The following is a 14530-nucleotide window of genomic DNA, read 5'->3' as shown; positions in this document are numbered from 1 at the left end:
AGCAACGAAGACACCTCTTGAACCTTCAAGTTCCTTCTCTTTTTTTCCTTCCATTTAAATTAAGTCTTTTAGATTGTGAGCAGGTGGGCAGAAACGTTTCCATTCAATTTGTGGTTTTTAAATAACCAATGCTAGTATATTTTAGATTGGTTTCCTGCAACTATAGTTCTCAAGAGAGAGTCTCTGCACATACACGTACATTTTTGGCTATGTTTTTTGGAAGCTTCCAGACTTTGTGGAACATTCTGCCCCTATGTTCAAATGGCAGGACATGGTGCATGGGTGCATGCCTCAAGAAGTGGTAGAATACTCAATCCCTCCATTCTTTTGAGGACTACCTCCTAGCCTAACTTTATTTAACTAACTATTTAATTAACTAACTAAGCCTAACTATTTAAGAGGTGTTCTAATTGCTGATGTCAGACTAATAGAGAGGCAGGCAGGAAGGCTGTATGTCTATAGAAAACTGTTCAAAACAGTTGCCAGTAAACAATTTGTCATCTTTTATCATAGCCTTTGTGTAGTCACATGAAGAGGAGACTGGTCAGGTTTAGCCCTTAACTGGAGGTAGATGTAAGTCACTTGTCTGGAGAGTTTCACAGTGCAGGGCACCCAAACAAGGCACCACCCTTGTATCCAGGGTATAGTACTAGATAAAGGTATGCAGTATAGACCACACTGTTGCTCTGCAGTTATCCACAAGTGGGACACCCCTCACCTTTGCAGAGGATGAAACAGGTCTGATGGAGTGTGCTCTCAAGGAACCTAGTGGCTCTTAGTCAACTGGTAAGCCAGGGCAATAGATCAAAATCGAGGCCTCAGGCATGTTTACTCAGCTTTAGTGAATTCAATGGGATTTACTCCCAAGAAACTGTACATTGAATCGCAGCCTTACAACTTAATCCTTTACATGCTTACACAAAAGCCCTGTTACATTCAATGGGGTTTACTTCCATATTAGCATGTATAGAAGCTTCCCCTTCTTACAACACGTTAGGTTCCAAGGGTCTGTTAGTAAGTCGTGTTGCTCGCAGTTATAGTAATGCCCCTGCTTCCTTTGCTGTAGCTGTCACTTTCACTCATGTTGTTAACAGTTTCACTGCAGAGCTGCTCTGAATGCTCCCGAGTGACTTCCATACTCAGCAGCATCACCGCTAACTGAAAGTTGGGGCTGAAAGTGTTCATTCCTCAGTTGAAAATTCTTAAGTAGGGAAGCTTCTATATAGGACTGCAATCTCAATCATCCACTGAACCAGGTGCTGGGCATTTTTTCCCTTGTATGGTCCCTGGGAATAGATAAACAGCCCACTGACTGTTCAGGATAAAGCAGATATGGGAACACAGAAGAAAATGCTTAATATTCAACATGTGCAGTGTTTTTTCCATTTTGAAGCTGGGTTCTGTAACGCAGGCACTGTCAAGTTTGATCAATGTGGAATGCCAAGACCAGGGGTGTCAAATTCATTTCATACAGAGGGCCGAATAGCATTCATGATGCCTGCTGAGGGCTGGAAGTTTAGTCATTAGGCAGGCAGTGATGTCATTAAAGAGGTCTTAACCAAAAATAAGCACTTTTTCTTGCTTAGGAACTCATTAGCTGCAAATGACAGAAAATACACAAATGTTTTTCATATTTCAAGATATGAGACAGCCCAATTTTTATGAGGGCTGCACTTTCAGCAATGACACCTCAGCAGCTGAGAGCCTGAAGGCCAGATAAAAAGCTTCCACGGTCTGCATCCAGCCCCCAGGCCTTATGTTTGACACCCCTGGCCAAGACTATCATAAGGAAAAAGACAATGTCTAGTCTCAGGACCACTAGGTCTGGATGAAATCTGATGAACTGAGACAGATCTAGAGAGTCAGATCTTCACTGGCCCTTCTTACCAAGGTTAACAACCGTTTGAAACATCACTTTGAAGATGATAAGATTCAAGTCTACCATAGGTTTGAAAGGTTTGCCTGAAAGTGGGGACAAAACCAAGTACAAATTTCATGATGAAACTGGAGGTTTGAATAGTAGTATGAGTTGGACAGACACTTGAAGAACCTTCTGACATAACTTAAGGATACTTCCAAGTGTCAGATAGAAGCAGAAATAGTTGCAAAACAATTAGAAAAGAATTTGCCAAGTCTGTTGACTTGAGATGGATGCCACATTGAGGTAAGTTATTGATAGAAGCAAGCTCTGGTTACAAGTTGCTAGATATTATGGAGACAGAAGATTTTTGTCAAAAATCTTGCACGTCAAGGTTTTTCTTAAATTGATTGTCATTTTCTTAGATTGTCATTTAGCTCACCCTTGATGCCAATTACAGTCAGCTCTTCCCCTTTGACAGTTTCAACACCTTAATGTCATGGTGAAGTGTTTGGCCCTAGTTCCAAGGTTTGACTGGAAGCAAAAAGCTAAGGTACTCACCCTTCAACATCCTGCATAGAGGTGCAAGTCAGACATGACTTTGTCCCCATAGTGTTATCAGGATGAAGTTGGTGTTGAACTTTTTCATCCTGTTTATGACCTCGGTGATGAGTAGGATAGCAAGCGCAACACAGAATAAACACCCTGCCCATGGAAATAGGAAAATATCACCTATTGAGCAGAGATTGTGTCCATCTTGGCTGTAAAGTGTGTGGCACTTAGCACTGTAGCTGATGACATTCAGGATCACAAGAGGGTGACTCAATGAGCTGTAGAGTGGAAAGCTTCTATGTCAAGGCTCCACTCATGGGCCGCTACCTTATCTCCCACACTACTGAGTGTTGGATAGACCAGGTGTTAGATAAACCAGCAAGATGGACAATTTTAGGGGTGATATGACACCAGTCTCAAATCATACAAACTAAGATATAAATTGTTTTCATTGCTGTGCCACCCTCTTCATGCAGTACCTGACCAATGGGTTTTCCATTAGAATCATTCCAAGAATTAATCAAAGATGGTAGAAAAGACTTTAATGCTTTGAAGATGGTCAACCAATCTAAAACGTTGATAATGGGCCTCGGTAACTGTAGCAGAAGATAACGAATGGCTTTAAGAGAGACACACTGAACTCATCTTAACATTGACACGTCAGTGGTTGTGATCTTAGTTGACGCACCAGAATGGAAAGGCACAGCCCAAAGAGGTTGATAGGAAGGATTCGCCACTACAGAGAGTGTACATCATGAGCAAGGACAAAAAGTATTTGTACTGGGAATGCAATTGAAGTTTGAATACCAACAGGATCCATTTCTTTACAGGCTTCATGTGTAGATATGCCAATTCAACAACTGCTGTTCACATGTGACTTAGGAGCCTTTTAGTGCAATGTGCAGCTTGAGGTAGTGACATTTGAAATTCTGTGATGAGGAATATTATGGTCTGCCCCCCTCCCAAATTTTAGGAGACAGGCATGACAGTGAGTACAATCCAGCAAATCTCCTACAAACTGGATCAGCTGAGATGGTTAGAGACTTTCCGTGGCTGACATACAGGTCCATAAAAGTGCGGTAGGGCCAAAGTCCAGGTATTTGTGTAGGAGTTGCTGTTTGGATTCTGATGCTATAAGCCTACTGCTCCAAAAAGATAAAAACCATTATTCCTCAACACTGAAGGAACACCAACTACAGCCACAAATCTTGCATTCACTGTCTGTGTCATGGAAATACCAAAGGAGAGCACTCAGTAACAAAAGTGTTTTGAGATGACCACAAGCTCTAGGCATCTCCACTGTTGTGGATGTCTTGCAATGTGAAAAAAAGTTATTCTTCATATCTATGGTTGCATACCAGATGACTTTGTAAAGTATCAGTATGTTCAATATTGAGATCATATGAATTTCTTGGTCTCTACAAAAAGTGTTGACGTATCTGGAAGCTAGTATGGCACTACTTTTCTATATCATGAAACATATTAAGATCCTGAAGTGTTTAAGATGAAAATCTTCAAGACCAACAGTGTGAAATGATGTGGAAGCAAAATGTTCCATTCTCAAAAACCTGATAAATTTCACTGAAATCAATTTTTTAAAATTGCACTCAATCCACGGTAGCCTCAGATTCTGAAGTTTTGATGCCGTTTATGTGGTAAACAGTAGGTACTTAGTGATGAGTATCAACATGATAGTTCAGACATGGCACTGAGGCTTCAGACTTCCTGAAAAATGAACAGATACCAAAATATTCTAGCGCAGTGGTTCCCAAGGACCAACTTTTTAAAACTACACTATCAGAACCCACCTAGTTTTATGAAACTTAAAAAAAATTTTCACCTTACCAGCAACTAAAGCCTGTTTTTATTCTCTTTATTATTGTGGGGGGGGGCACCTTCTGGAGCTTCTGTGGAGTTCCATGTTTATCATATTGGAACCATCCTGTTGGCATGATGTTTCCCTTGGCCTGCCCTTTGAAGTGGACGGAGGCAAGTTTGCCTACTTGCAAGTAAACGTATATGTGCTGCCCCACTACAGTTTCTATAATGCTCAATACATTTTCCTTGTCAGTTTTCAACTTGACAGTTTCATGGTCCACCAAAAAAATCAGGTCACAACCCACTGGTAGGTCCCAACCCACAATTTGGGAACCAGTGTTCTAGCATCAAAGATCATAGCTTGGAATCAAAGCCCAGACAGACTGTAAATGGAGAGATATGTACCTAGTGCAGTGATTTTTCAACTTTTTTTGTTTCATGGCACATTGACAAGGTACTAAAATTGCCAAGGCACACCATCAGTTTTTTTGACAATTGCCAAGGCACACCATTCTCTTAGTGGGGGGCTCACAACCCCCAATGGCCCTACTGTTAAATGAACCACGCCCAAACTCTTGCAGCACATCTGCAGACCATTTGTTGCAGAACAGTGTGCGGCAGCACAGTGGTTGAAAATGGCTGAGCTAGTGGATAGGAACTGAGGCATTCACGTGTCCATGCAATGAGACCTGGAAATCAACTGTAGATTGATATCAAAATCTTTTACTTTCTATAAGCAGAGGTGGGATTTTTCCAGTGATAACAAAAAAACACATAACACCGCTTTCTGCACTTCTCACTTTTATAAAAAAAACAACAACCTCAAAATCTGCAAAAAAAATCAGATCATTCTCTAACACCTCTACATATTCTTTAACACTCTACATGCATATGGCTGTGTCTGCTGACACTATACTACCTATATCACCTATCTACTACACTTTTAAAGTGATTATAATTTATAAAAATGTATCCTTGGAATAAGAACACACTTTCTGCACTTCTAACTTTGAAAAACAACAAACAGCCCAATCCTTAGCTGCCTGGGGCGCATGGCTGCAGTGGCACCGAGAACAGCTGCCACCGCATCCTGCATGGCTCAGCCTGCCGCAGGTGGTGCCTCAGCAGAAGAGGACTTTTGGGTAAGGGAAGCAGATCCGCAACGGGGCTACTCACTTTACCACCAACCAAAAGATCAGCAGTAAAGTAAAGGCACCAAGCCCTACACGAACGGACAGGATCTGGTGGAGCTGAGCTCCACCAGACCCACCTCCTCTCCCTCCCCCAGCATGCCTCCCACCTGCCCTCTCTCCACCCCACCTCCCGGTCACGCCTCCTGCCCGCCCTCTCTCCACCCTCCCCATTCCTCCCCCCTCCGCAGAACACCTCCTCCCTGCCCCCGCTTACTGTGCTTGGCAGTCCGCGAGACCGCCGAGCAGCGGAGGACGGGTGCCCGCCTGGTGCTAGCCAGGCAATAAGCCTCCCAGATGTGCCTTACAGCACGTTTGCAACAGTGTACTCTGGCAGAAAGCCGGAGCGCTGAGCTCAGGATTGGGCTCTAAGTCTGCAAAGAAATAAAAACATTTTACACCCACCTCTACCTATAAATCGTGAGCCAGCTACTGAAGTTTAAGTACCAAAGCGTTGCGCTGTTAACAGAGGTAGCCATGAGACCACAGGTCAGTAACGAAGTATTAGTTGGATACCAGTGTTTAGTTATCTAAATCAAGAAAGCTTTATATAGAGACCATTACTTGACATCAAGGCCGAGTTCAGTATAGAGGCTCTAATATCAAAGCTTAGACTGTTTGGTAAAACTAAAGTGCCTATAAAATGAGACTTCTTATAAATTTTGGTTTTTACTGAGTCAAAACAATGGTTTTCTAACAGAAAGTTAATTTAATCACATCCTACTTCATGGCAAAAACTACCTAACAGCCTATCTGAGCGCGAGATCAAACCCTTTCTAGGCTGGAGCCTCTCTGAGTAGCCACAATACAGAAATCTTATCCCCAGGTCAAGGATTCACATTTCCTGTATGGATGTGAAGGCTGCAATCCCTTTCAAGATGCAGTCATCTTCAGTACAAAAGGTTTATGCTCAGACCTTTCAGATGTTTCTAACTTGTATGTGAAATCCAGAATTCTGCAAGGGACAAACTGCTTAGGCAGCCTCAACATTGAAAGCTTATGTCCTGGCATCAGGTTTATGATTCTGGTATTAATCAAAATGCCAGACTCTTTTGGGATGGAGCCTGATATGAATGCCCATGCTTAGGTGCCAATTTTATGTTTTTATGTAACTTTGGATGCCAGAGTCCTTTCAGGATCAAGCCTGTTTAGGTTGTTCCAATTCAGAAGACTGACATTTAGGCTTTGACAATCCATATCTCAGTTACCTAGATCAAGTACACCAAGGTAAAAAAAATTAATTACTGTCTTTCCTTATTTACTGGCACCATTCGTTTTGAGGAAGGTAACAACAACTTCAGTGGAGGAAAACAGATGAAGCCTCAAGTCTGGAAGAAATGCATCTTACTGTGGAGGAAGTTCCTAAGAAAAGCTAATGTTTCTTTCTAGTTCATTGAGAGAACCACATAAAAGGGACAGAAATCTACAATATGGGTTTCCAATACAGTGAAAAAAGTCATGTTCATCAATAGGAGGTGTTTAGTTCCACAGCTGAAACATACTATGCGTTCAATACACTTAAATGTGCGTATGGACTCCACACTTGAATGCAGGGACAGAACGTTCAAAGCAGGTCAGGAAGTTTCCTAGGTTGGCTCTGGACAGGCATGGAACTCTATTATATGCAACTGCACAGATATCATAAAGACATATACAGGTTGAGTCTCATTATTCATGAGGGTTCCATTCCAAGAACTCAAGTGGATAGCAAATCAATAGCACTATATTGATAGCACTATAGCAAATCAATTTAAAAAACAAAGTCCCTTTGCTTCTGTGATTTAAAAACAGCCTCTCTGCCTTTTGAAATGCACACACAGTCAATCAGTCTCTCTCCAAGAGCTTAGGCTTCACTAGGAGGTAACAATCCCTCCCTTTACCAGGAGCCCCAGCAAGGGGGAAAGAATGGAGAAGGTGATAATCACTGCCATTTAGCCTTCTTTCACATGCTCAGGGGGAAGGGAGGAGTGAAGCCTACAGAGAGAATGATTGATGGATTGTCAGCCGGCTGCCCTCTCTGGCATTATTAAACAACTGTTTTCCTTTAATTTAAAGGGCCCTTCTCATCAGCTTTGAGACAGAAAAATCTGTGGATACTTAGGGTATACCTGTAATCACTTGTATGACTGTCTCTCTGCAACAGTAAAAAGCAGTTTTTTAAACTGTTATTTTAAAGGGGTGCATTTTTCCCCTTCTCTAGGGATCACACATTCCTTCTCATTTGCAGGGACCATTCGTGTTGAGTCAAATCTGTGTATTAAAAATCCGTGTATTACAAGGCTGGAGCTGTAGTGAGATTTTTTTTAGTTATGGGATGAGAAAAAACTTACAACTTCCACTCAAAGAATTCGCAAAAACAACATCCCGAATCCTAGTCCAGTGGTTCCCAAACTGAGTCAGAGCTCCCTGGGGAGCTGCAGAAATCAGTCAGAAAAGTCGTGGAAACCTTCAAAAAACCCACCACACTATAAAATATATAGGAATGTAGCCCTAATGGAGAGCTAATGGCCCAGTAGGTCAAGGGAGTCACCAGTTGAAAAAGTTTGGGAACCACTTCCCTAGTCCATAACATTTAGGTATCAGGTACCTCATTTAGGTAACATTATCCATTTAGGTTACATTTATAACAAAACATTTTAATCAATCACCACTTCGGAGTACAGCAGCAACATGTGAAAATCTTAACACTATTTTACTAACAGCATTCACAAGCAATGTTTCCTGAAGAACAAACTACTTACTAAACAATTCTGGGTATATTCAAAAGCACTGTACCTCAATTTTTTGTTGTTTGCCAGCATGTTGAGTCCAATTGAGTTTCCTTTTATAACTCTAGAAGTTTCAACTTTGTTTTTTCTAGTGTATGTTCTTATGGAATCATGTCTGGGCCCAATGGTTCCTAGGCGATAATGTAGTGACTGCAGTGAAAAAATAAGCAAAAGCTGAAATATATAAAAGCAGCTGTAAAATGGAGGGAAAAATTATTTCATTACATGCTTACTCAGTTCTCAAACATTGAGATATTCTTATGCCAATTTCCAAAAAACTGCGCTATTCAAAATGCCACTAAAACAAGAGGTATTGGCACAAAAAGTAGAGGATCAAAATGTTTTGACTGAGATACAACCAAAATAAATTGTAACACAAAATCTCTATTTTGATGAAATCTGTGCCTTACAAATCAAATGTGAAACTATGAAGCACTAAGCCTTGACTACACTCTAGTTCAGGGATGTCAAATAAGACCTGCGGGCTGGACATGGCCGGTGGAAGCTCATTATCTGTATCCCATGATAACTAGGCTCTCCCAGCATCCCCATAAGCTGCTCTCAGCTGCAAAGTGATGCATCAGTAGTAGTGGCACTGTTGAAAGGGTGGCGCTAGGAGAGCCCAATTATCATACAGGTCACCCTTTTAGCAGCACTGTTTCTATAGAAGTGCTGGGAGGGAAAAACAGGAGGTGGCCTTGGAAGGTAAGGAGCAGTACAGGGGAAGAGGCAAGAAAGGTGAGAAAGGGAGAAGAGAGGAGATGCCAAGACTCTGGGAGAGCCCAATTATCATGTGAGCTGCCCTATCAGTAGCATTGCTTCAGCTGAGAAGATATGCAAATCTTGATCATGTTTTCAAAATATGAGAGAACCCAATTATCATGAGAACTGCCATTTCAGCAGTGCCACTTCTGCCCGAGGCAGCACTTCGCAGCTCAGCAGCAAAGAGGTGCTTTGCAAAGCAAAATAACTTGCAAATTACTATTCAAGAAAAGGGAATTTCAAACAAATTTGTGACACACCTATAACATATGCAGCAGAAATAGCCCAATGTATTCCTGACTCAGAATAGGGAGTCATCACAAAATGCTGCTGTTCTGTAAGAATAACTGAGATCAAAAATTGTTAAAATAGCATCAAAGCTGCATGGAAGACATTTAGTAATATCTTAATAAATTCAAATAAATAGTTATGGGATAAAAAGTGGGGAGCACAGACAGCTTTACTAAATTTCATTACAATGAGACTCTTTTCTCTCTCATAGTAGCATTAGGGTCCAATCCTATCCAACTTTCCAGCACCAGTGCAGCTGCAATGCAGACCCAAGGTAAGCGAACAAATGTTCCCATACCTTGTGGAGGCCTCTGTGACTGCCTCCCCAACACCAGAAGCAGCACATACATCATTGGCACAGCAGCACCAGCACTGGAAAACTGGATAGGATTGGGCCCTAATACTGGACAGCATAATCACTAGTTACAGATGCATAAATAAGAAAACTTTAGACCTGAAAATGGAAACTGAACTATTAACTATGGCAAAACAAAAATACATCACCACTGCACATTTTTCTTTTGGTCCTCAAAGTGGCCTAGGTACATTCCTGGATAAGCTAAAATTAGGATTTTTAGGGGGGAAGGGGAGGAGAAATGTATTTTGCCAGTGTGCCAAAGTACCAGTGAACCACAATAAAAAGGGAAAAATAGAAAGACCACCAGTCGATACACTGAAACCTATACAACTGTTTTGTTTGTTTTTTTGAATTATTCTGATATATCACAACTTGACTCCAATTTTAACCTTTTTGCAACATACATGTACCCAACCCTTTTGGTGTTTGGTACAAAAAAATTAGATTTTTTTTTCAATCATAAAACATACAATACATATAGTATGAAGTCATATATTACCATATTGGGATAAGCGTGTTTCTCAAAATGTGGACACAATTTAAAATGCATGTAATTATACTAGAATAATGGAATATTCTAGAATAATAGAATATTCTAGAATTTCCATCTGTAATAGACTCTCCCTGTAAAGTGAGCTCAGTTCCTTTATTGCATCATCAGGAATATTCTTTGTCTAAGAGTCTAGGGCTCAAACTGACAATGAGGAAAAGATGTCCCAACTCAGAGCCCAATCCTATCCTATTTTCCAGTGCCAGTACAGCTGTGCCAAAGGGGCATGCACTGCATCTTGTCATGGGGCAGCAGTCACAGAGGCCTCTTTAAGGTATGGGAACATTTGTTCCCTTACCTTAGGGCTGCATTGCAGCTGCACCGGTGCTGGAAAATTGGATAGGATTGGGCCCTCACCCATTAAAGAACTGAAGTCTCATTTTTATAGGTTTTAAGAAACATTAACTATGCATTTTCATCATTTTACATGACTCAGGGTCCAATCCTATCCAACTTTCCAGTACCGGTGCAGCCACAATGCACTCCCACGGTAAGAGAACAAATGTTCCCATACCCTGAGGAGGCTTCTGTGACTGCCTCCCCAACACAGGAAGCAGTGCATATAGTGCATTGGCACAGTAGCACCAGCACTGGAAAATTGGATAGGCTTGGGCCCATAATTGGGAAAATACAAGTACTCACTTTTTTTTCACTGCTGGGACTGCTGGTTCCATCACTGTCTTCTACACTTAGCAGACTGGCTTCACTAAGAAAGAAGCAGGAGACAAAATAATTCAACAGCAGCAAAACAGAGTTTGCAGACTCATTCCAAAAGAATCAGCATGTCCAAACAATGTGTCTTTAATTTTACTAACAATCTTGTAACCTGCAACAGTAATTTTCAATTATTAGGACTTCACAGAAAGGAAAATGGTACTTGGTCCCACTACCATGGTGATCACATGACAAATGCCCACTTGGCCCAAACCCACCAAAAGTGGAAATAGCTGGGATGGTGGTGCTCCAGTGGGTAAAATTTGGTTCTGCAGTTGCCTGGCTCTTCAAAGGAATTATGGTTTTAGGGAAGACAGTGCAGGGTGTTGGGTGAGCCACCCACTCCTAGACACAGCTGCTCTCTGGTGGCACACACACAGTGATACTTGCAAAGAAAAAGCTGAGAAACACTGGTCTACACTTTTCTCTTGAATATGATGCTTCTATTTTTCCACAAAATGTAAAATGCTGCTAAGGAGACCGGTGGGAAGAGGGGAAGCATTAGTAACACTGCTTTACAAACTACTGAGAATATGCAGAGTACTTTAGCACGAAGCCTTCACAAATTATCTTTTGTATAGATTTCCTTATTTTGGGATGAGGGAAATAATTACACACATAATTCTGTTATAAAACAGAAGGTAATAAACAGTAAAACTTGAAACAAATATTAAGTCATAACTGGAACATTAGGTAGGGGATGAAAATAGTTACCACCTAAATCCTTCAAAACCTACTGATTAAGATTAGGGGACTGAATTCAGAATTCAATACAATAAATAGGCTGAGGTTGTCTATGGCCATACTACCCTGAATGTGCCCAATCCCATCTGATCTCAGAAGCTAAGCAGGGCCAGGCCTGGTTAGTACTTGGATAGGAGATTGCCTGGGAATACCAGGCGCCGTAGGAAAAGGCTGCAGTCAAGGAGTGCATATCACTCCTTGGATCCTAACCACCAATATATAAATAATTCCTGCTACATTAAGATTGCATTCTCAGTTAAAAGTTCCATCATTCACTTATTTATCGTTGTTAAACAACCAACCACTCCCCATCGATCTGATTATGGTCAAATATTCCTTACATGACTGGAAAGGTGCTTCCACTTGTACAGGGTACTCTTCCCTGATCTCCCCCTCCTATACATACCCCCCACCACTCCAGGATCTCCCTGGTCCTCAAGAGCAAATGCGGAAAAAATAAAGACAGCACTACAATAGAGAGATCAGAAAACCCCACTGTGCAAGTGCTAAACTCTGCTTATGCTCCTTTGGATATAACCTACTGATAGCTACGTTAATTGAATTTTTTGGCTGAACTCTGCAAGTTTTTTTATACTCCAAAGTGCAGACAAAAGGAATTAAGACAATTCCTGAATAGGTTGTTTCAAGTCTAATCTCACTGGGCCACATAATTTTTCCTTGAAACTATCTCTATTTGGATTCTAGGCATTTTGCTAAATAATCCTAATATTAGTTTCTCAACAATTAACTGCACCAGAGAGAACTGACTGCCCAATTCTATGCATATCTACTTACAAATAAGGCCCACTGTGATCAAAGGGGCTTGCTCCTGGGAAAATATGGATAGGATTGCAGCCTAACTACCCTGTTCCCATTAAGTGTTTGTGACTATCTCTTGTGTATGTAAATTAGTGACATACTGCAACATTTTCACGTTAGAGAATTAAATCCAAGAGCTCAATAGTTTACTAATGATTTCTTACAACTGACTACTTTTTACTGTTAATGATCTAGGCTGAAGTATCCTTACTCTTTCTCAGCATCTCCTTCACTTTCTTCTGAGTGATCAAAGCTCCAGTTACTTTTAAAGCCTCCATCCCTCTTGGACTGTGATTTATCCAAAGCTGAAATGAAAATAAATTAGGATCAGTTTTGTTTCAAAGCCACATTAGCCAGCTAGTTAGTGATATAAAGAGGGAAAATTATCCTCTCGCGCGTTTAGTTGGCAGATGGAAGACTGTTTAAAATATTATTTCACTTTCTTATTTGTCAGCTGTACAGCATTTAAGCATATGAATTCACTCTCATTGAACCCTTGTGCTGTAAACTAGATCAAGAAAGATCGACTTGAACCAGGCCATTGAGGGTCCAATCCTATCCAACTTTCCAGCGTCAATGCAGCCTTGCCAAAGAGGTATTACACTGCATCCTGCGGGGGGGGGGGGGAGACAGTTATGGAGGCTTCTCAAGGCACCATTTGTCCCTTTACCTCGAGGTTGCACTGGTGGACGGGACTGGGCCCGCAATGCTTTTTAAGAGACAAAGAATCTAAACCCCTCAAACCCAAATCCAGTACTCCAGTAATAGCACTATGCCAATTTCAAATTTCAAGTCAACAAAGCCAGAAACAACACTACAAAAATGAATACACCCATCACTACCAACAAATTCTTGACGGCTTTAAAAAAACTGTTTGAAAAGAACACTTTCCAGGAAGTTATAGATTATATGCTCCAATAGCCACTTAAAGAGAAAGAATATCCTACATATATTTTTTCCCCCAGTTCACTGGTTTTGATACAATTATGAACCTGCCAGGTGCGAAGAATTCCTGATGTGTGCATGCACCCAAATAATTTCATTCGTCCACTGATAGCTGAGAAAACCAAAAACTATTAAACAAATACAACTGATCACCTATTTACAACTGTTGTTCTACAGTGTTCATATTATCCACTGTGGGAGCAAACCTAAATTCACTTGGGCCGAAGCAAGTAAGGACGTGCTCCAGCCTTCCCGCGTTGACCTGGGCCCCAGAGGAAAGATGAGTTGTGTCAGCATGCCCGGCTGATGCAGGGGTTCTGGGGGTAGCAGGGAGGGCAGGGAGGGAGACATTTGGGGCGGCGGAGGACAGGCGGTGAGGCCAGGATCTGGCAGTTATGCCGGATCCTGATTCCATTCCCGGGCAGCACGGCGTGGCTCTGGGCTGCTCGGATCTGTGCCTCCTCATCAGAGGGCACAGATCCAAGTAGACCCACTGGGGTCGCTGCAGTACAACAAGGGTTAAGGGGAAGGGCTTCCTCTTGCCTCAGGCTGTGCTGCTTTTGGCCCCAAACTTGCACTGAACGCAGCACAGGCCCACCGGTCTGTCTGCTTCCAGCACAAGTTAGGATTACACCCTGAAACAGTTTAGGGTGCAATCCTAACCTGAGCTGAAACAGGCAAGCCAGGAGGCTTGCACTGTATCCAGCGCAGGATTGTGGCCAGAAGCGGCTCAGCCAGAGGTAAGGGGAAACTTTTCCCCTTACCCCTGGGTAAGGGCTGCTGGTCACAATGGGTCTCCTCAGACTTGCGCCACCGCTGGTGGAGAGTGGAGCAGCTTGAAGCCGCATAACTTGAAGCCAGCTTATCTGCCAGATCCAGCCCCGCCTCCCGCTCGCCTGCCCCCAGGGTCGCCCATCGGCGCAGGCAGGCCGACACAAGCGGTTGAGGCAAAGCCGGCACGGTCAGCCTCCTCAGGCCGGCGCTTCTCGGAATGTGCTTTATGGCACGTTTGCAACCCTCCTAGGCCGGCCCAAGGGACTTGGGCCAGCATAGGGCGCAGTTTGGATTGCACCCGTAGTCACTTAAAGTCTAACACCAAAATAATCAGGATGAAAATCACAATCAGTTCTGCTTTGCTTTCTTCAATTGTTGTGGTCTGAA

General features: G+C 42.2%; 1 protein-coding gene and 1 pseudogene across 5 annotated transcripts in view; one reads left to right on the top strand and one right to left on the bottom strand.

Moving 5' to 3' along the window:
* The window catches only part of SENP6 (SUMO specific peptidase 6), an 87030-nt gene that overhangs the window by 62043 nt on the left and 10457 nt on the right, over positions 1–14530 (bottom strand). For 4 of the 5 annotated variants that reach the window (XM_066612452.1, XM_066612447.1, XM_066612450.1 and 1 more), the window contains exons 2-4: positions 12636–12729; positions 10790–10853; positions 8194–8336 (exon numbers count right to left, since the gene is read on the bottom strand). In XM_066612452.1, coding sequence (XP_066468549.1) covers positions 8194–8336; positions 10790–10853; positions 12636–12729 — 301 coding nt within the window. Of the gene's footprint in view, positions 1–2419; positions 2483–8193; positions 8337–10789; positions 10854–12635; positions 12730–14530 lie in introns of those variants that run through there. The other variant, XM_066612451.1, reaches the window with a different exon arrangement.
* Positions 11654–11772, top strand: LOC136638218 (5S ribosomal RNA; annotated as a pseudogene).

The sequence above is a fragment of the Tiliqua scincoides genome, chromosome 1 (assembly GCF_035046505.1).
Source record: "Tiliqua scincoides isolate rTilSci1 chromosome 1, rTilSci1.hap2, whole genome shotgun sequence".
Taxonomy (NCBI): domain Eukaryota; kingdom Metazoa; phylum Chordata; class Lepidosauria; order Squamata; family Scincidae; genus Tiliqua; species Tiliqua scincoides.
Note: the sequence above shows the minus strand (reverse complement) of the source record. Positions and strands in the feature narration are given on the sequence as shown.